At 44.9% G+C, this 23,102-nt stretch overlaps 1 protein-coding gene across 2 annotated transcripts in view; it reads right to left on the bottom strand.

The window, feature by feature from the left end:
* Positions 1 to 6,482, bottom strand: part of AQR (aquarius intron-binding spliceosomal factor) — a 273,023-nt gene extending 266,541 nt beyond the window's left edge. Inside the window, exon 1 of one of the 2 annotated variants that reach the window (XM_078659545.1) lies at positions 6,270 to 6,482. In XM_078659545.1, coding sequence (XP_078515671.1) covers positions 6,270 to 6,365 — 96 coding nt within the window. In that variant the 5' untranslated portion in view covers positions 6,366 to 6,482. The remainder of the gene's footprint in view (positions 1 to 6,269) is intronic. The other variant, XM_078659546.1, reaches the window with a different exon arrangement.
* Positions 6,483 to 23,102: the final 16,620 nt, after the last annotated feature.

Genomic DNA, 23,102 nt, shown 5'->3' with positions numbered 1-23,102 from the left:
AGTTACACAACACACTCGCTGTGAGAACACATAAATAAAAAAAGGAACAAAATACACTTTACGTACAAGAGGCGTGTTCCAGATGGAAAAACTTTTTACTTTTGACACAAAAAAGCTTACTATTTACACACATCTCTTTAGCATGAAACACAGACACATCGCTTCACTGCCATGCTCACACATCACTCACTGCCGTACACAACTATACCAATCGTTTCCTGGTGTACTGCTGGTGCTGTGGGGGGCAACCAACAGCTTTTGAGTGGCAAAACTACCGAAATTACTTCTTAAAATTATGATAATGTGAGAGGTAAACACTCACACAATGTCCTTGGTTAAACTTGGTTTGTAAACTGTGAGATCTGGCAAATCCTAGCTTATGCTATAAAGCTTTAAATTGAAAATCGAGATTCTCAATTTACGGCTCGAAATAGGAGTAATCTTTGGTCTTTTTCCAAGCACAGGGAACACCCCTTCATCTAGGACTTTCGAGACAACGTTAACAATGTGTATTGCAGTTGCCCTGTGACAAAAGAGTAACTCCCTCTTATTACCTCGATAATTAAGAACCTTGTTCACACGGAGAGCTCTGAATCAGCCCAAAAAAACAATATGCAACTCTTTATAAAAAAACAACATAAATAAGTAAGTGTGTAGCCTGTGGAGTCAAGAATGTTGCTGTAGCGCTATATAACCTTAGATGCCTCACTATGACGTCTTAAGCACTCCTGCATTAACTCTGGGAGTTCGATTCAATAACATCCTGTTATGTTTGGTAAAGCGTGTGCATGACATTTGAAGCACATCTATAACCGTCGCCCACAGGGCATCTGTCAACTTAGAAGATGCAAGCATTATCTCTCAACTAGCTCTGGCCGTGGGGATTTGGGCACCTTTCGCACGACACACCAATGCCTGTTCCTTATAGACACAAGACACCTCGTTTTGTGATCCAGCTCCTGTCTGATATCCTAGGCGGCTTGAAGTGCATATTTCTTACCAGGGCCGGCGCTAGGCATGGGCAGTGTGGGCAGCCGCCCAGGGCCTCGCGCTCGGCACAGTAACATGGGGCCCCCGTTTCGTGTGAAATACCACACTTTCACAGGCTGCCCTCCTACTCCCCGAGGCCCCCCTCCCCAACCCGATCACCTTGCTAATGTATTTATAAGCGAGGTGTCTTGACCTCGCTGTTCACATGTTGGCATTCCTGGGTGTGAAAGGTGGGGGGAGGGTAAACCAGGGGTAGAGGACCTGAAAGCAGCAAAGCCAGTAGTTACCTCAGCATTCTGGAACAAGGGCAGGGCAGCACCTCGGTTAAAAACCTGTGGTAAAGTACTTGTCTGCCCTTTGTGTAGTGCGTCTCCAGGCGACAGAAGGCCCTTTTGTTTCCACAATGAGTCGGACATTAGCAGGTAAGGAGATGTTGATGAGGGGAGGGGGGAGCATCTAGCTCAGACTGCCACAGTAAGACAGTGCTCAGCAAAGTGTCCCACTACTGCTTTGATGCACAGAGGAGGTGGTCCTTATCCCCTGGGCCTCGAAGCACTGAATCAGGCTGCAAGGTTAGGCGTGGGGCCCCTTTCACTGGGACTTGGGCCATTATCTAGTGCTGCGAAGTCCAGGGCGGGGGGGCCTCGCAGCTTTCCACCAGGCTGCAAGGTCCAGATGTGGCCCCCCATCGCAGGACTTTGTAGCCATTATTTTGTGCTGGGAGACCCAGGACAGGGGGGCCCTGTCCTTGGCCTCGCAGCACTATTGTTAGATCCTTAATTTTTATTTCGCAGAGAGACTAGCATGTTTGCTTCCCAGTCTAGGCCACCAGTGATAAACCTAGAGGGTTGTCTAGTAAATGCAGCTAAGTGCGTACAAATGGATTACCACCCAATTTCCCCAGCAGGAAGCTCCGTGGCCCCTCTAATCGCGAATAAAGCAGATTTACTGCTTTGTGACACACTTTGAGCCCCTCACTTATGTCAGAGTGGCATTGAATTTCTTGTCCATTTAATTACTTGTAGGGGATTTCATAGATACTGTTTTGACAGCCCATGCTTGTGCTGCACCTGGGTCTTGTTTAGCAGGGAAGGTGGGGTGGGGTGTTATGGGGTAGAAGGCAGAAGGGAAGTACTGTAGCTGGACAAGGTTTCTCGTTGTGAAATAGTGTGACACGCTGTCAGCTAATAACCATAAAAACATCTTGTCTGCCTTTTCAGATGTAGAAATGACAAGCAACTTCATTGATATTATAAGTTCAAAGACATTGAAAAACCTATTCAGTGTAATGTGCAAAGGAATAAATGCATTCCGATGAACTACTCCCAGCAGAGCATCCTTTATCCGTAGGCCCTTGTCCCCAATCAGTTCCTCAGAAAAGCAGCAAGGTCCTTAAACATCCCTCTTTTTTAGCTCTTCCTTTTGATCTCTGAAGATAGCAAAATGCGGCTGCACACGTGATTGTTGAAAATCTTTTAGTGCTACTCTGACCCTTTTTAGGGTTGTGCCTGCAAGAGCATGCGCTACTGCATGCGTCTTGCTTGCGAGACACTGTTGTATGCATAAAAGGGCTTGGAACCTGCCCGTTGCTTACAACATGTTGATTTGCGTGGTACTCTTCTTTACAGCCTCATAATTGGTCAAGACAGATCTAACATCACTTCCTTTACTCTCTGTGGAGCAGGGACCAGGCACTAATTAATTCAACTTAATCAGTGCACGTTCGCTGCTCCCAATGTGATTGAGGTACTATTTTATTCTGTTGAACTTTTAGTGTCCTGCAAATAGAAGACGTGAGACTGGTAAAAACGTGCCCAGCAGGACAAACAAAGTTGCAAAGATTTATTTTCTATAGTTAAGTGTCTTTTATTTTGCCTAATCTTCTTTTCTTACTTTTCACTAATGTTTTCTTTTGTTTTTGCTTGTGTACACTGTTATCAAATATTATTGCAAATTGACAAGGTTTCTTTCTTATGTGTTTTTTTCTGAAAAATGCTTTAACACATAATAGTTCAGTACACCTCCGATCGGTCCCACTCTAATCCACTCCACATCACCCCACCCCAATCCACCCTACTTAATCCAATCCACCCTAGACCAATCCAAACCACTCCGCCACACTCCAATCCTCTCACCCCACACACCAATCTGCCCCACTTCAATCCAAAACAATCTGCCCCACTCCAATCACTCTACTCCAATCTACCCCACTCCAATCTCCGGACTCCAATCTGCCACCCTTCAATCTCCGCATTCCAATCTGGCCCACTCCAATCCAAAACAATCTGCCACACTCCAATCCAAAACAATCTGCCACACTCCAATCCAAAACAATCTAGCCCGCTCCAACCCAAAACAGTCTGCCTCACTCCAATCTCCGCACTCCAATCTGCCCCACTCCAATCTCCGCACGCCAATCTGCCCCAATTCAATCCAAAACAATCTGCCCCACTCCAATCCAAAACAATCTGACCTACTCCAACCTAAAACAATCTGCCCCACTCCAATCCAAAACCATGTGCTCCAATCCAATCAGCGCCACTCCAATCCAAAACAATCTGCCACACTCCAATCAGCACCAATCCAAACCTATCTGCCCCACTCCAACCTGCACCACTCCTGTCTGCTCCTCTCCAATCCAAAACAATCTGCCCCACTCAGTTCCACCCCTCTCCAATCCAATCCACCTCACCCCTATCCAATCGAACCCACTCCAATCCAACGCACCCAACTTCAATCCAATCCACCCAAACCCAATCCAATCCACCCAAATCCAATCTACCCCACTCCAATCTGACCCACCACACTTCAATCCAAACCACCCCAATTCAATCCGATCCACCTCACCCCCTCATCCCACCACAATCCAATTCACCTCAATCCAAGCCCTCACTCAATAAAATCCACCCCACTGCAATTCAATCTACTCCACTCAAATCCACCCCACCCCAATCCAATTCACCACAACCCATTCCACCCCACCTCACTACATTATACCCCATTCTAGTCCACCCCACCCCACACCACTCCACCCCACTCATGTTCACTTTTAACCATGCTGAAAAACAGCCACACTGGTGTACAACACGGCAACTCAACATTGCCAAAGCCAATATTTGTTCTAGGCAAGTCCGATTGGCTTTGCCAATGCTTGTTAATGGTGATGTTATTCTGAGCCTTGCCTAAAATATTTAGCATGAAAAGAGGCACACAACACATTGGATATTAACCTAGTGGTGAAACGCACAATACCTATGTTGTGGTGTGGCAAAGGTATTTTTAGCTGTCATTTGAATTATCACGTACATATAAAGGTGTTTCATTCCACTTTTTCTAAGGAGTTACTATTATATTATTTAATGACACTCAGATAATGGATCCTGGAAGAACGATTGTGTCTTGCATAGATTCAAACTACTGATCTGCAGTTATACAGCCAGGGTGCAACTCACAAAACTATTATGCTATCAACTGTGAACAAACTGAGGCCTTTGCTTGCCTCCTCTCCAGGCTTTGTTTGTCAACAGATTTACTATCCAATCCTAGGCCCCAATTATTAGCGACAACACACAGTGATAAAGGCCCGGCACGTATTTAGCCATGTTTGTTAAATGTACTGAGTACAAATCCACTTTACGGAGAGATCAGAAAGAAGATAGACATTGTGCAAGGGGTTCCTATTGTCCTCGCATGTAAAGGTGTAGCCATAGTATTGCAATGGTGCTCTCTAACTCATTCCTTAATCCCCATCTTCAGAGTTTGGTTTTGGTACATTGGCAAGATGGCAGCCATTTGGAGCTTTCCTTTTCAAAGGTTTATCCTTGAGAAACATAATTTGTAGTGTTGCGAAAAGCATACATTGCTGTTACCAAGTTTAAGGATACGTTAATCGTAGGCTGAGCAGCCTGTTAAGTGAGTAATAAATAGGTACACTTCTGAAATTCTACATTAAAGATGAGAGGTCTGAACTTCCATGCCAACCTTATGTTAGCTAGCCTGCTCCAGGTTGCACACTGATTACAAAAGACATTACGTTGTTTTGAGCTTATGTGTAATTTTTTTTATATCCTGCTTGATGGCCAGCTTACTTTATGGGACGCAGCACGAGAGGGTGAGATGGGTGAGGGTATGTGAGAGGGAGACTCACAAACTGTAATTATAATAAGAAATTCCCAGCTTAGCCACAGTGATAGGGAATGATGTGTGCCTGTTCCCCAAAAAGGGTGATAATCATAGAAGGCCCAGTAATCCACATGGCGACATGTGCCTGGAAGCAAAGGCTTTCAATGAGTAAAAAGATGCCCAAATTGCTAGAAAATATTAATTGGTGACATAAGCTGTAGCCATGCACTATTTTATATATTTATTTATTTAGAGGCAGAGATACGGCCTAATGCTAAAAAAGTACACCTAATTAAGGAGGAAGGAAGCCGAAGAGAAATAAAGGCTGACAACCTCAGCAGAAACAACACAAACTTTAAAAGATCCAAATTCCACCGACTTCTAAGGGCCGAAGGAAGCCAACTTTTTTAGCAGGACTTCACACAAGCCTCTCTCAAGCTGCAGAAGGCTGTCAAACGCAGATAATCACCAGTTGGGCGGGTCTCATTTGGATTGTGGTTCAGACCCCAGACACACTGGTACCCTGCGGGGATATGCTGCAATAGGATCAAGTGCCCTCACACACCTGTATGCGTGTCATGCTTCATCATCGGGTAAGCTCCATTTCAGGTCAGCACTGCAATGCCCAATGGGCACCCACAAGGGTGCGCTTTACCGGAGATATTGTCATAGAACTTTTGGATCATGATTATATAGTAAGGAGCATGTAAGCTGGACCTAACCACACCTAACACCTTGTGATGTCACAAGCAAATTAGAGGGGCCTCACATCTTCCCTTTCGCCCAGGGCCCTGTAGTGTCCTAGCTGACACTGTTAAGGGTTAACACTGTAAGCCTACACTAAACACCCACCCACCACTGATGTCACGAGGCACGTGACATCAGTCAATAAAAGGAGCCGAGCGCACGTGCTCGTGGCCTCACTAACCCACTATACCCCTGGTGTCAGTGTCGCAGTTCTTCCACCATGTGGGCCTAGGGCCCCACACTTTTACAGGCCCTACAAGTCCTAGGCCCGGCCCTGTTTCTTACTACATGTAACTCGTCAGTACTGGAGTGTCGCTTATGTTCTATGGGAGTCCCTACTCACAACTGGTGCTCTGCGAGATCGTAACATAAGCACTCTCTTAAAAGTGGTCTGGAGAAGAAGCGTGTACCTGGGTAACAAACTCCGCATTGATCTGCGCAACGGTGGGGGTGAGCACCTTCCTGCCGCCGCCCTGCGGAGAAGGGGCTGCGATCGCCGCCGCCATGGTCACTGTTCAGAGCAGCACCCGGCGAGCATGAACTTAAAACCAGGCAGGCAGGCATGCACTGCTGCTTTCTGAACCTAGCGGGCCACCGTAGTGATCATCCCCGATTGGCAACACAGAATGAGGTAAAAGCGCTGACGTAAACGTAGCGTAGACATAGAAAGGGGACTAGCGGCGGCCGGTGAAAAAGAGTTGTTAGGATGGCGATTTGGCTGCACTATTGAAGACAATGCAGAAACTAATAAGAATTTATTACAAAATTCTACATAATATATCCGTAGATTTTAACGAACAATCAGAACTAAAAATTCACTCCTTGTCTTTCATAGTCAAGAAGAAATTAAATATTTTAATTATTATTTCCGCATAACATTTTTGCTTAGGTAGACTTCATGATTAGCCAGGTAAAACAACTTTCCATTGTACTGAAATGCTACTTTGAGGGCTGCATAAGCAAATATGCTTAAATTGGTAGGAATGTTTGCTACTCAAATGTGGCCGGTTCTTTAACTAAAACCATTCAAAAGCAAAAGTTTTCACCAAAAGTATTGTCGGCTGGGCATCTCTACGAGCGCCGCCTGGAGGTGTATAGTGGTGTTTTCGAATCCTGTACTGCTGTCAACTTCGGAAAACATTTAGAAATACATCATGCATAGATTTAAAGAATAACCATAGTTGTACCAGTAGATACATGCCAATATCCAGGTTTAAGCTAAAAGAAGAAAATAAGTTCGCCTTTTGTCCCACTTGAAAATTTCCTTTCCTAAGTGCAGGGTGTCATGTCAAGGGTCCAATTAAATCCCTCTCTCTCAGTGCTCCCCAATTCCCCAATTTTTATTAGGTCGAGCATTCGCGACCTCTTGTATATACTTTAGTTTATACTTTAGTATTTAGTATATACTTATATGTGTATGTACTTTGTTGGCTCTAGAGATTAGCCCTAGGACTTGTCTGCTTCTGTTTAGGGACTTTTTTTCTGTTCAACTGCTTCTATTTCACTTTCTTGATAGAAAACGTCCAGCAGAGGTAAGTAAAATACCAGAATTGCTTTAGCATTCTCTCGATTCCTGTCCATAGAAATTGTCTTTCACGAGCACCCTTAGACAATAATATTTTTTTCAAATCTTGTATTTTTAGTGATATGACCACCGAAGGCCCTTTTTTATATTAAAAACAGAGCTTTGGACTATACCATTTCCTGCTGAAAGGCAATATTTCTCTACCATGTGTTCCCATACCTGGTGTGTCACGCAGTTTGGTGCTTACTTTCCCTCCATGTTAAAGAACAGTAGATGTTTCAGCACCCAGGCTAATGTGCTGTATAGCTAAATACATATAAAGTCCTATAGGCGAGACCGAAGCAAATGCTTGTTTCTTCTACTTTCTCGTGGTGTACTAGCCAATATTTGGGAGCAGTGAAGACAGAGAAAAATAGTAGAAATTACTTTTCCATTTGTCTTACATTTACTTCTCTAAGCAGGAGAAAGCAAAAAATTAAATTACTTTTGGCTTTAAGAAATTGTGAATATGCCGCCCAGTGCTTTAAATTGAAATACAGACGTGCCGACACTCACTATCCACAGGACATGTTTGCTTCTGAGAAATGCCAGTAGTAGTACTGTCCCATTAAATGTATTGCAGTCAAGCAGAAAAGTGCATGTACTCTCCCTTTCAAATTAACGGTTCTCAGTGCTGGACAGTACTTGCCAATTTAAAGCACTGCTTCCATCTAAGTGGCATATATGTCAAACGTAACGCAGCAAACCTATACAGTTGGCAGATTGTAGGTGCTTGTAACTGTTGTGGCTCTAATGGTGAGAAAAAGAGGCTCAGCATTATGACAGGATAAACGCTGTCACACCAGAAATGTCCATAATACACCAGTAAATGTTTAGAGACCCTTATGGAAGAAACGGGCTCAAGGAATACAAAATGGACCAGGGAGTGTCTAAAGCAAAATATATACAGAGGATCATCGGAGTGTGCAATTCTATATCAGGACCGGAGGCGCTGGTTATGTTCCTTATTCGTTACTGCAAAAATGATAGCAGCCAATAAAAACTGTACAATTCAATAAACTATATTTCCCATTGATATTTTTAGGTCTCACATAGGCAGCGCTTGCACTGTCTCTTCGAGACATGCTGTATTCAGGTATGGACTTGAAACTTCGCCCATCTTTTTAATTGGCTCGTGTTAGTGTCCTTTATAAATTGTAGCTTTTCATTGGTCAATAGTCATAGTAGTCCCTCGTTAGTACCACATTTCTCTTCTTGGTACCTCACATGAGGACACCCCCTGTTACATGTGTGTTACTCTATACATTCTAATTACAGCCTCAAGCACTATTTTGTCAAATCACTTTCTCCTGCCTACTCTTGCAGACAGAACATGCTCTCCCCAATGTTTTTTTGTTTTTGTTTGAGCTTACTCCTTACATTTGCTGTGCATTCAAAGACCGAGGTCAAACGTTAAAGGCAGTTTTCAGAGTGGCCTCTTTCCTTAGTACTGTTGCTTGCTCTTTTTTTTTTTTTAAAGTGAACTGCTGTCAGAATACACCTCCCAGAAGGCATAAATTCTGCCTCGGCTGTGGGAGCGCGATCACTTCAATGCTCACTTATTATTTACATTGAGCATTTCTTAGAAGTGCCTGCGCTGTTAAATCCTGGCGGGAAGCTTTGGTTGTGTGCGCGCACGCTCACGTCTGCTAGAGGGTTGCCATGGTATGGGGAAAGTATATGATTGCATTTAACAAGGTTGTCTGATCCACCACCACCTTCCTCCCTTCGCTGCTTGTTATTTGCAGTGTTTCAACAAAGGAAGACAGATGATAATGTGCAGCACAGACTTTTTCTATATGTGAAATCATTTCTTTCAAGGGTGCAGGTCAAACGCAGCTCATCGACATTAATCAGCACCCACGTTAGCATCTCTACTCTATTCTTTGGTGATTCCCTCTGAGGTCTCCATTTCGACGGAAGGGGGCTGCTTCTTCTGTGATATGAAGGCGTGTGCATGAGGTGTAGTGTCTTCACCCATGTTCCATGACAAGTACTTTCTTAGTTGAAAGGATGGCGGCTGCTATGTCCTCAGAAACAGAAAGAAGTTTTTTGTGTGCTACAGACCCACTGCCCCCTCCATCCCTCCCCAAAACATTACTCGGCCACATGTTTTCTTTTCCGCTTGATTTATTTTTTGGGTGACTAGGTTCAGAAAATAATAATTCTAATAAAATAAGGAAACGTCATGCTTCCCAACGTAAACAAGCACTGACGTTGCCAATAGGTCTCGCATTAGGAAAGTTTGAGCTATTGGTATTGTAAATGACAATTTTTTTTTGTGTTGGTTTTGAAAATAGCGAAATTAATAGCTTTGTCATTTACACTGCCAATAGTTATAACTTTTGCAAATTTGATACCTATAGCATTTGTAATGCAATATGTGTTGTATGTACGTGACTTACATGTATTGATATTACAAATAACAATGTTTTTAAATTTTTTTAAATAAAAGTTATTGCAATTTATAATGGCAATAGCTTAAATTTTGTAAATAACTTTTGTGAAGATTATGTTTAGGGTATTATATTGTGACAAAAATCCAAGAACAGAAGTGAAATATTAACATCTTTTTGTGACATTTGTAATAAAGCTTGAAAAATTGAGAGAACATATTTGAACCAGTTGTTGTTGATTGGTTGCACAGATTGATGCTGTGGTGGCGCCGAGTGATGTTGTGGTGGCGCCGAGTGATGTTGTGGTTGTGCCGAGTGATGTTGTGGTGGCGAACGAGTGATGCTGTGGCGTTCAGTGATGCTGTGGTAGCCCATAGTGATGTTGTGGTGCCCCTGAGTGATGCTGTGGTGGTGCTGAGTGATGCTGTATGCTATGCTATGTTTTGTTTTGCTATCCTATGTTTTGTTTTGTTATGCTATGCTATGTTTTATTATGCCATGATATGTTTTGTTTAGTTTTACTATGCTATGTTTTGTTGTGTTTTGTTAAGCTATGCTATGTTTTGTAGTGTTTTGCTATGTTTTGTTATGCTATGTGTTGTTGTGTTTTGTTATGCTATGTTTTGTTATGTTATGCTATGTTTTGTTAAGCTATGCTGTTTTGTTTTGCTATCCTATGCTTTGTTTTGTTTTGCTATCCTATGCTTTGTTTTGTTATGCTATGCTATGTTTAGTTTTGCTATCCTATGCTTTGTTTTGTTATGCTATGCTATGTTTTGTTGTGTTTTGTTATGCTATGCTTTGTATGCTATGCTATGCTTTGTTGTGTTTTGCTGTGCTATTCTTTGTTATGCTATGCTATGTTTTGTTATGCTATGCTATGTTTTGTTGTGTTTTATTATGCTATGCTTTGTTTTGCTATGCTATGTGTTGTTGTGCTATGTTTTGTTGTGCTATGTTTTGTTATGCTATGCTTTGTTATGCTATGTTTTGTTATGCTATGCTATGCTTTGTTATGCTATGTTTTGTTATGCTATGCTAAGCTTTGTTTTGTTATGCTATGTTTTGTTGTGTTTTGTTATGCTATGCTATGTTTCGTTATGCTATGCTATGTTTTGTGATGCTATGATGTTTTTTGTTATGCTATGCTTTGTTATGCTATGTTTTGTTATGCTATGCTATGTTTTGTTGTGCTATGCTATGTTTTGTTGTGTTTTGTTATGCTATGTTGTTTGTGTTTTGTTATGCTATACTATGTTTTGTTATGCTATGCTATGTTTTGTTATGCTATGCTATGTTTTGCTATTGGTTGTGTGGTTGTGTGTGTGGTTGTGTGTGGGTGTGTGTGGGGGGTTGTGTGTGTGTGTGTGTGGGTTTGTGTGTGTGTGGGTTTGTGTGTGTGTGTGTGTGGTTGTGTGTGTGGGTTTGTGTGCCTGTACCAAGTGCCTTATGGCATGGTGCAGCACCATGCAAGAACAAACGGAATTCAGTCTGCTAATTATATAAATCCTTTTTTGTGAAGCTGATTTTCTCTGATTTCTAACCAAACGTGCAAGAGAAACGAAGACATTTGAAATGAAAGAATTGGCAAGGACTTAAAAATCTTGAAATCGCTGGTTTGAAGCGCCTGCCGTACCTCTGCGGTGATCAGGGACGTACAGAAAAATAATCGTGCACCAAGGGTGCTGTGTAGCTCACAACATTGCGGCTGTGAGTCCTTACGGAGTCTGATAACAAACAGTAAATTGAGGAGGGGGCGCTGTGCGCCCTGATGGCAGATAAGTGTGAAGGGTAGAAAGAAAAGCGAGAGCGCACGAGCAGGCTTCTGCTGCAAACACGCTGAATTGTTTGGGTCTGGTGTATATAAGGGGCTGCGGACCCAGATTGGTGGGGGGCGGTAACCCCGCAGAACGCTCGGCCAGTTTGTTGGGGGTCTCTCTCTGTGTTATGAGCCCAATGGAAGAGAGAAGCAGATACAGAGAGAGAGAGCGAGAAAGTCAGACAGGAAAGAAGGAGTCAGACAAAGAAACACACCAGAGCGCGGAGAGTCAGAGAAAGAGAGAGGAAGGCAGGAAAGAGAGCGAGATAGTCGGAAGGCAGGAAAGAGAGCGAGATAGTCGGTGACGGGCAGAGGTGGGGTGGGGGGGAGCAAGCGAGAGTGGTGGCGATCAGGGAGTGAGACAGTGCAAACACGTGGGTGTTTTGGTGAGCAATAAACACGCCCGAGAAGGGAATAGAAAAAGATGCGTGGAGGGAAGCCGGATGGGGGCGGGAGAGCCTGGTGGGGGGGCGGGAATGCGAGAGAGGGGAGGAGAAGTGTATTGTGTGCCTGTACCAAGTGCCTTATGGCATGGTGCAGCACCATGCAAGAACAAACGGAAATTCAGTCTGCTAATTATATAAATCCTTTTTTGTGAAGCTGATTTTCTTTGATTTCTAACCAAACGTGCAAGAGAAACGAAGACATTAGGAATGAAAGAATTGGCAAGGAATTAAAAATCTTGAAATCGCTGGTTTGAAGCGCCTGCCGTACCTCTGCGGTGATCAGGGACGTACAGAAAAATAATCGTGCACTGAGTGTGCTGTGTAGCTCACAGCATTGCGGCTGTGAGTCCTTACGGAGTCTGATAACAAACAGTAAATTGAGGAGGGGGCGCTGTGCGCCCTGAATGCAGATAAGTGTGAAGGGTAGAAAGAAACGCGAGAGCGCACGAGCAGGCTTCTGCTGCAAACACGCTGAATTGTTTGGGTCTGGTGTATATAAGGGGCTGCGGACCCAGATTGGTGGGGGGCGGTAACCCCACAGAACGCTCGGCCTGTTTGTTGGGGGTCTCTCTCTGTGTTATGAGCCCAATGGTGGAGAGAAGCAGATACAGAGAGAGAGAGAGCGAGAAAGTCAGACAGGAAAGAAGGAGTCAGACAAAGAAACACACCAGAGCGCGGAGAGTCAGAGAAAGAGAGAGGAAGGCAGGAAAGAGAGCGAGATAGTCGGAAGGCAGGAAAGAGAGCGAGATAGTCGGTGACGGGCAGAGGTGGGGTGGGGGGAGCAAGCGAGAGTGGTGGCGATCAGAGAGTGAGACAGTGCAAACACGTGGGTGTTTTGGTGAGCAATAGAGACGCCCGAGAAGGGAATAGAAAAAGATGCGTGGAGGGAAGCCGGATGGGGGCAGGAGAGCCTGGTGGGGGGGCGGGAATGCGAGCGAGGGGAGGAGAAGTGTGGTAGGACTTCTCTTCTCATTAAGTGTTTTCAGTTAAGGTCATCCAGCTGGGCTGCAAGCAGACACTTACCCATAGATAGTGGAAAAGATGGTGAGGAGATGGAACAAACCCTTCAATGTACGGTTGTGGTATGGTAAGACAAAGCTTGGAAAGGTCGGTAAAAGGAGTTTGGCAAGGATGTCTTTTTGGGTTATAAACAGAGAAATAAATAAAGCAAGCAAGAATAATAAGAATAACAAGAGCGTAAAGGGAAACTGAAAGTACGGCCGGCCACCGGCCAGCCATGAATAATTAGGGGAGGAGAAGCCGCACAGCACACGCTGGGAGAAGCCCTTTGATGTGCTGTGCGGCCGTGAAAAAATGCAATTAGGAGGGAGGGAGGGAGGCTGATGCGCGTGCTTGTTTGGTCACGTGATTCACGTGAACTCAAAGAAAACCGCACCAAAAAGCCCTTGGTTGCACGAGGATTTTGAGCACTTGAATTCTCTCCATTTCCCATTCCTTCCGAATGGAAAAGGCGAGACCTAAAAAGGGAGACTTTTACAGTCATTTGCGCACTTCCAATTTTACTACTGTGGCCGTTTTGGAAGGTGCTTTCAATGCAGGCAGCAGGAATAACATATTTTTTGAATGAACAACAATTCCAAGTTTGTTTTCGGAAAACATTACGGTAGCACAGCTTTTTTGGGGGGATTTTTGTAACTGTTTACTCTATAAAGGAGAAGTTAAAGTGAGAGAACGTGTTGGAAGGTTGCCTTTGTCACTTTTTATGATAATTAACTATTTCATCTGGCCTCAGCCTTTTGCAGGGTTTCAAACATGCCGTTTTCAGATAGCAAAGTAACACAGCACACTCGCTGTGAAAACTCATAAAAAAGGAACAAAAAAGACTATACGTACAAAAGAATCTCTCCAAATGGATTTTTTTTACTTTTGACACTAAAAACTTACTATCATGAATGCAGTGCAAACATACCTCTTTAGTATGAAACACAGACACATCGCTTCACTGCCATTCTCACACACCACTCATGCCGTACACACACATTTCTTCTGTATGAAACACACAGACACACACATTGCCTCTCTAGCCCACATAAGATTGGCGGATCTCATCTTGGTCAAATTTCAATGTCTACCAGGGAACACCCATGGTGAATCTACCCAAGGCGGGTTGTACCAGTAGTCACTCCAGAAGGCAATGTTATGCAAAGCTAACCAACTTGAGACCTGATGGATCAAAATCAAGCCTCAAGACAGATACCCCATTCGCTAAAAATTGAAGCCCATTTGCTGACAACTTTTTCCATTCTGAAAGGGGGTGACGGCATCTGCACAGGTAACTTCCTCTCCGATAAAACCCACCAACAAGATGCCTTGAGAATTATTTGATGTACAGACCTAAGGACAGTACACTCTAGTTATCCCTACACTCACAACAACCTCTAATACCTGGTAGCTCCAAGACTAGCCCAAATGCATACCCAACCATTATTTCCTGGAACGTGCAGGCATTCAGAAACTTGCTAAGGCAAACTCAGCACTAGATTACTTCCATAATAGGGACATCATTTGCCTGCAGGAGATCTGAACTATGGACGCAACAATACTACCAGGATACTACGAAACACATACCCCAGCAATCAGGCCACTTCCCACGTTCAGGAACATCTCAATAATTGACTACATCTTTATTGATGATCTGTTAGTACCAGCCCTTTGCGATTTTGATATTGACGATTGGGAAGAGAGCGACCACAGACCTCTTAGAGCGACCTTCAGATTCTCTACAAAATCAGCACTTGAGCTCATATCAATTGGAGAACATACGGGGGAAGAGCGTGACAAAGCACTACGCAGAATAAAATGGTCTGCAAAGCTAGGCCCTAAACAAACCACCTGGATAACTACCAACGAACAACTAACCTCATCACGGTGTCCGGAGGTCCTCTTACAACACTGGGCCAACCTCCTAGCTGACTTACACCAGGCACTGAGGGCATCCCAGCGACCCATACACAACAGGGGCAAACCCAACCAACTCGCCCCCTCTACCATGAAGCAAAGGAGACATTGGCAAGTAAGCGGAAGCCCAAAAGGCCCTAAAGACAAGATAGAAAGGTGACAACGCACCTTAGGGCCAAGATCTCACAGTCCTCCCAGCCAAGTACAAGAAAAGAATCTGGGAGCAACTAAATAAAAATATAGAGGCAGAAAGGCAAAAAAATGTCACCCTCCTCAAACAGAAAAATCTTGCCCTCTTCTGGAAGTATGTTAACCACCTTAGCAGCAATTACTCCGGTCTAAGGAGAACAGAGTAGCAGACAGTGTATAGGTTAACTATGCTAAACAACTTTACAGCAGAGAGCAGGGTGAACCATGAGCAAAGCATCCAATACTGACACCGAATTCACGGTAAGGCAGAATCTCTTAATCTCAGAAGTTGCAGTAATTAAAATCAAACAAATGAGAACCGATGGAGCGCCGGAACCCAATGGAATACCAGCAGTGTAGTGTCGTGATCAGTGTTCAAATCAGCCCGAACCTTTTGGGCAGGTTTCCTCACGCCTCACACTTTTTAACTACATCTTCCTCACAGCCAGAATTCTACCAACATGGCAAGCTCAATCCTACATCCAAATCACAAGAAGTGAGACTGCACAAACCCGACCAACTACCAGTTGATATCTGTGCTGGACATCGAAGCCAAAGCCTAAGCTCATATTTTATTGGGCAAGCTGGAAACCTGGGTAGCTGAAAACAACATTCTTCCACATACCCAGTCAGGATTTAGACCGGAATGCTCAATTTCAGATAATATACTAGCGGCGGCCTATCTTTCAAAGGGAGCCACACAGGATAAGCAGCTACCACTATTCTGCTGCTTTGTGGACTACAGTGCAGCATTCAATAGAGTCGACTGGGGAACCCTATGGCACAAATGATACTCTTGGGGAATACACCCGCAACGTCTTACTGCAATAGTGTCACTGCACCAGGGGACATAGGTCAGGATTAAAACCAGTGCCACAACAGTGACTACAAAAAATCCATCAAACAACGACTTAAAACAAGACTGCATGTTTGCCCTGCTTCTTTTCAATCTCTACACCTCTGATTAGCTGAAACATCTGGATGGAGGAAGTCTAGTTACACCAAGACTAGGGAGCTCACGTCTACAGACTCTGCAATATGCAGACAATATCATCATTATGGACCAAACAAGAACTGGCCTACAGAGAACCCTCAACGCCCTTAACACCATAAGATCAACAAACTCTTGGTGAACCAGTCAGTAATCAAAGTAATGGTTTTCAGCAAACATCCCCGAAAGAAATCCATCCAACGGCTCTCCCCACTTCGCCAACCATCGCAGCCACCTTTTAAATTCTCTCTGCGAAGGCAAAGACCTCATGCGTTGAAGGGAAGCATCCGACTTGTGCTTTACCAATAACACTGCACAAACTCGCAAGGCTAGGGAAATTCAACAACATCATTCAAGTCGCACTGTACACAGCCCAGTCCAGCGAGTAGGAAATTAACAGCGACACCCTTGGGGAAGGCTATGTAAGTCCTGACTAACTGACCCAGAGGAAACAAATCCTTACAATCAGGACCATATGTGACTTACATCCAGCGATTGCGTCCAGGGGTTCCAACACAGGTCTGCTCGATCCATCTACAACCCCCAACCTTCTCTGCTGGCCTGTGGCAGAGCCAAGTCACCAAACAAGTCGACAGGAGGACCAGGGTGCCCACAGCCAGGGAGAGCAAGCAGAAAAAGCACAGGAACTGTGACACCCTAGGTGATGAATACCAAAGTCTGATTAATTGTCCCTGAGAATGGAAACCCTAACTAAAAGTCCCTCATGTGATATCCCCTCAGCCTCGGCGCACCAGGGCTCTTTAGCATGACTGCAGCGGAATATCCACCATTTTGAAGTATTTTTGCAGGCCCATAGCGGCATCAAGACCCTAGCTCAGTCGAGATGCACATCCTGACATACTTCCCCATTAAGCATCTTGAGCCCCACAATTGCACAGGGTCCAACCAGCTTGCACTTTGCACTTTCCGTCCTATCCTTGTAGAGATTCTGATGCATTTTACAGCATTACCCCCGCTAATATTTTATGTTTTTTTTTTCATTCTACCATTTAAAAAACATTAGCCTCAAACATTGTTTAAGGGGTGAAGTGCTTTAAAAAAAATTATATATTTATTTTCATTGATTGTTTGCTACATTCTCTTAAGAGGGTATTATTAAGATTGTCACCATTTTGTATGCATGGGTAACTGTCAAACCCACAGCAGAATACCAGCAGCAGTGTTCAAATCAGCCCGAACCTTTTGGGCAGGTTTCCTCATGCTTCACACTTTTTAACTACATCTTCCTCACAGCCAGAATTCTACCAACATGGCAAGCTCAATCCTACATCCAAATCACAAAAAGTGAGACTGCACAAACCCGACCAACTACCAGCTGATAGCTGTGCTGGACATCGAAGCCAAAGCCTACGCTCATATTTTATTGGGCAAGCTGGAAACCTGGGTAGCTGAAAACAAAATTCTTCCCCACACCTAGTCAGGATTTAGACCGGAATGCTCAATTTCAGATAATATACTAGCGGCGGCCTATCTTTCAAAGGGAGCCACACAGGATAAGCAGCTACCGCTATTCTGCTGCTTTGTGGACTACAGTGCAGCATTCAATAGAGTCGAACCCTATGGCACAAATGATACTCTTGGGGGATACACCCGCAACGTCTTACTGCAATAGTGTCACTGCACCACGGGACATAGGTCAGGATTAAAACCAGCGCCACAACAGTGACTACAAAAAATCCATCAAACAATGACTTAAAACAAGACTGCATGTTCGCCCTGCTTCTTTTCAACCTCTACACTGCTGATTAGCCGAAACATCTGGATGGAGGAAGTCTTGTTACACCAAGACTAAGGAGCTCACGTCTACAGACTCTGCAATATGCAGACAATATCATCATTATGGACCAAACAAGAACAGGCCTACAGAGAACCCTCAACGCCCTTAACACAACAAGATCAAGAAACTCTTGGTGAACCAGTCAGTAATAAAAGTAATGGTTTTCAGCAAACATCCCCAAAAGAAATCCATGCAACGACAAATAGGCGAAGAACGAATATTAACTAGCACCAGCTACAATGTATTTATTTATTAAGTTTATATAGTGCGACAGCTACCCGTAAGGGTTTCCCGGTGCTGAAAGACAATTACAGCAAAATACAACCCAGAAGAATTATTGGACAAAAAGCCAGGTCTTCACGGCTCTACGAAAACGGATGTGGCAGTTCTCCATCCGCAAAACCAAGGGAAGTGAATTCCAAAGTCTGGGTCCCAAGGTTGCGAAGGAGCTGCCGCCCATTCGCGAGAGTCTGAACTTAGGTATGCAGAATAAGTGTTGGGACGAGGAACGAAGTGAACGGGCAGGGGTATAAGGTGCGACGAGGGCCTGAAGATACGAGGGGGCAACTCCGATCTTGATCTTGTGCATAAAGCACAGTGCCTTGAATTTGACACGGTTATCGAGACGGAGCCAGTGAAGCTCCCTCAGGCGCTCAGTAATATGATCTCATTTCCGGCAACCACAGCGAAGCCATGCAGCAGCGTTTTGAAGCAATTGCAGACGGCATATGACCGCCTTGGTGGACCCCAGATAGAGCACGTTACCGTAGTCCAACCTGGAAGTCACCAAGGCAGTCATCACGGATCTCTGGGTGTTGGAAGGTAATATACAGAAGATTTTTCTCAGCCACCTTAAGATGGTAAAACAGGTGGCTGCAACTTGGTTGGCCTGACCTTTCATAGATAAACCCTTGTCAATAATCACCCCAAGATTACGCACCCGTTCTGATGGGGTGGGCAAGGAGCCCATAGCCGATGGCCAGTGCCTCGGGCTCCAAAGACCAGGTTTATTTCCGAGAACTAGTACCTCAGTCTTTTCGCTATTTAATTTGAGGAAGTTACGATTCATCCAACAGGATATTTCGCTGAGACCAGTTTGCAGAGAAGAAGAGGAGGAATAGTCAGCTTGGGATAAAGAAAATACAATTTGAGAATCATCAGCGTAAGTGATTAAATTCAAACCAGAGCGATGTGCAATGTGGGCCAAAGGAATAATGTAATGATTAAAAAGAAGGGGACTAAGGATTGAGCCCTGGGGCACACCATGTGGGGACAAGTAAGTATTAGAAGTAGACGTGTGAGAGAAAATTTGGAAAGTAGGGTCCGTGAGAAAAGATGTAAGCCAGTTCAGGGCTTTTCCGCCTAAGCCAAAGGAAGCTAGGTTATTAAGAAGGATACTGTGCGATACAGTATCGAAGGCTGCACTGAGATCAAGTAGTATCAGTGCAGCCGTTTCACCTCGATCCAGTAGCAGGCGGTGATTCTCTGTCACAACTAGAAGAGTGGTTTCTGTAGAGAAACCGGAACGAAAACCAGACTGGGAGGGATGAAGAAGATTGTTAGTTGCCACAAATTGTGACAAATGCAAATGAATATGCCTCTCAAGGATTTTAGAGAAAGGAGGCAATAACGAGATGGGGCGAAAATTAGAAGCAACATTTGGGTCCGCAGTCGTTTTTTTTTAGTAGCGGGCTGACCATTGCTTGCTTCCAACAACTAGGGACAGTGGCCGAGCTAAGTGAGAAATTAAGTAAAGTGCAAATCATGGTAAGTTGAGGGAACTCCAGCATGTGTAAAATCTAAATGGGCAAAGGATCGACTGGAGAGCCTGACTTAATCTTGCTCAAGATCTCCAGAAGGGTAGAAGGGCAGAGATCAGGCCAGGTCAGAAGTGAGGCCGAAGGTGGACACAGGGCTGGGGGCAGCATCGAAGGATCTGCGCCGTTCCCCATAATAAGGGGTGAATTCATCAAGGCATTGCTGTCGTCTCGCGCTGCAATATCCTGGTAGATATTCTCGATTTTAGAGATAAAATACTGGGCGAGTTCATCACATTTACTGCTAGATAAATGGGGGGGTGTAGCAGTAGTCTGTGAACCAGCAAGGTCTCTGACCACACTAAACAATACTTTGGATTTATTTATTGCTTCGGTGATTATTTTGTTTGCATAAATGGCCCTAGTATGGGCACACGCCTTGTGATACTGCTTCAGTTCCGTTTTATAAATAAGACTGGCTGAGATGGAATAATCCCTTCTCCAGACACGTTCCAATTTTTTGCATCGGGATTTGTGAAGACGAAGTGTCTCATTATACCAAAGGGCAGGTGACTTGTGAATAATTCTTTTCTTTTGAACAGGGGGGAGACAGATGTTAATAGCTTCAAGGAGCCAAGAGTTTACAGAGCTGGCCACAGCTTCCATGTCACCCAAACCTAATAGGTTATTAGGCGCGAGGTCGAGCAAGGCTTTGTTAAAAACAACGATATCGAGATTTTTCCAGTCTCTCTTCCTGATATTCACAGAAAGATTGTGATTAGACAGTACTTCATTACTCGCCACGGTAAACTTAGTGAGATAATGGTCAGACCAAAGAACCAGCAGCGCTGGAAAGCAAACTAATTGAGTGATGTTAGAAAAAATAGGATCTAAGAGATGCCCACCTTTATGGGTGGGGCCCTTATTATGTAAGATTAGTAATTGTAATTGTAATTGTAATTTATATTTATATAGCGCATTATCACCAACGGTCTCTAAGCGCTTGCTTTGGGAACCCGTCCTGGTTTTTCCCTGTGAGATAACCCTTACTGGGCATCCCCAAGGTGAAAGCCAGGCATCCCGCCGCGGGGGGCCATAATGGAGATTAAGCAAGCTATTGCCCAGAGTTGCAGAGTGTGAACCCGTGATTCATAGATTGATAGAAACTAGATCCGCAGCAAGATTGCCAGCCAAGCTGTCCGTAGGGTCCTCTAAATGAACATTCAAATCGGCAACAATTAAAAAATTACTGGACGATGTTAGAACAGATGATTCAGAAAAGGGGGTGGTGATGAACAGAGTGTCTGAATTAAGCAGACCACTCTTACCCAGTCCAAAGATCAGGGCTTGATCCATCACCGTTATTTAGCTCACTGCCCCATCCCAGCTCAGAACCTGGCTATATGCAAATTAGTCTGTCCCTGGCCCAGTGCATCATGGGAACAGGGCAGACCAAACTACCAAGCCAATTCTTCACCAGAAAGGAGACAAGCTACCGGGGACCGGTTTCTGGCATTTCAGCCTCGTCGGCCCGGCTTGCTTGAATCCTGATGGAGCAGTGAGCAAGGGACTCATGTCTGAGTATACCCTGCCACACCTATAGTGGCCAAAAACGATTCAGAAAAGGGGGTGGTGATGAACAGAGTGTCTGAATTAAGCAGACCACTCTTACCCAGTCCAAAGATCAGGGCTTGATCCATCACCGTTATTTAGCTCACTGCCCCATCCCAGCTCAGAACCTGGCTATATGCAAATTAGTCTGTCCCTGGCCCAGTGCATCATGGGAACAGGGCAGACCAAACTACCAAGCCAATTCTTCACCAGAAAGGAGACAAGCTACCGGGGACCGGTTTCTGGCATTTCAGCCTCGTCGGCCCGGCTTGCTTGAATCCTGATGGAGCAGTGAGCAAGGGACTCATGTCTGAGTATACCCTGCCACACCTATAGTGGCCAAAAACGATTCAGAAAAGGGGGTGGTGATGAACAGAGTGTCTGAATTAAGCAGACCACTCTTACCCAGTCCAAAGATCAGGGCTTGATCCATCACCGTTATTTAGCTCACTGCCCCATCCCAGCTCAGAACCTGGCTATATGCAAATTAGTCTGTCCCTGGCCCAGTGCATCATGGGAACAGGGCAGACCAAACTACCAAGCCAATTCTTCACCAGAAAGGAGACAAGCTACCGGGGACCGGTTTCTGGCATTTCAGCCTCGTCGGCCCGGCTTGCTTGAATCCTGATGGAGCAGTGGCTTTTGTAGTCTGGTCTGCCCTGTTCCCATGATGCACTGGGCCAGGGACAGACTAATTTGCATACAGCCAGGTTCTGAAACTGGGATGGTGCAATGAGCTAAAAAACGGTGTTGGGTATGGCCCTGGGGCCCGTATGGGCGCAGACGGGAACGCCTTTGGCGCGCCTTTGGCGCGCCCGCTGCACGGATGGGAAATGACACACATTTATACAGGAAGAGGGTGGGGGGGTCAAAAAGACTAGACCGCGATCCCTGCACCTCCCTAAAAGATGGCGGCTCACCCCCGGCTCAGCCCGCAGCAGCGCTCAATCGGCTGCGCGGTCAGATATCAGTGCAACAGCGTAGTCATGTGCAAAATGAGCAGGTAAGCAGCAAACAGAGTGAAATAGTTTAAAAACGCTATTAAAACACAGGATAAGGTATTCTGCCTAACTTTCCCGGCTTTCCGCCTCAGGAAAGTGAAATTGCTGAAGGTCAATCAATGCGCGTCATGGCCAGCGCGGTTTAAATACCTGAGAGGGCGGGAGGGTCGAAAAGACTAGACCGCGATCCCTGCACCTCCCCAAAAGATGGCGGCTCACCCCCGGCTCAGCCCGCAGCAGCGCTCAATCGGCTGCGCGGTCAGATATCAGTGCAACAGAGTAGTCATGTACAATTACTTGGGCATCTGGTTTAACAAAAGAGGAAATCCAGGGACCCACCTAAAACATCCTAGGTCAAAGGGAGCCGGGGTCATTCACAGCCTTAGACGCCTAAACCGCCAACTAGATAGTTCAACAGCCGAGCCAATACTAAATGTTCTACAAGCCAAGCTTGTGCCGGCTCTGTCTTATGGACACTTAGCTTTCCCAGTGTCTGATGAACTACCAAATAAAGGCATAACAACATTTGCCTATTCTCAGCATGCAAGGAGGGCTATGTTGGGTCTGGAGCTGGGTCTGAACAGCCCTGACCTCTACTGCTTAGGAGACTTAATGAAAGAATACATCCACACCTTGTATGCCAGAGCCCTATCCCTGAAAGCTCAACTACAAGCTATATTTGCAGATGAGCATACCCCATGGTACTCACAGCTGGACCAAGCCAACAGCACCCTGAAGATTGAGACACTAAA

This window comes from Lissotriton helveticus, chromosome 9, assembly GCF_964261635.1.
Source record: "Lissotriton helveticus chromosome 9, aLisHel1.1, whole genome shotgun sequence".
NCBI classification, from domain to species: Eukaryota; Metazoa; Chordata; class Amphibia; order Caudata; family Salamandridae; genus Lissotriton; species Lissotriton helveticus.
This window is presented reverse-complemented; position numbering and strand designations above follow the sequence as displayed.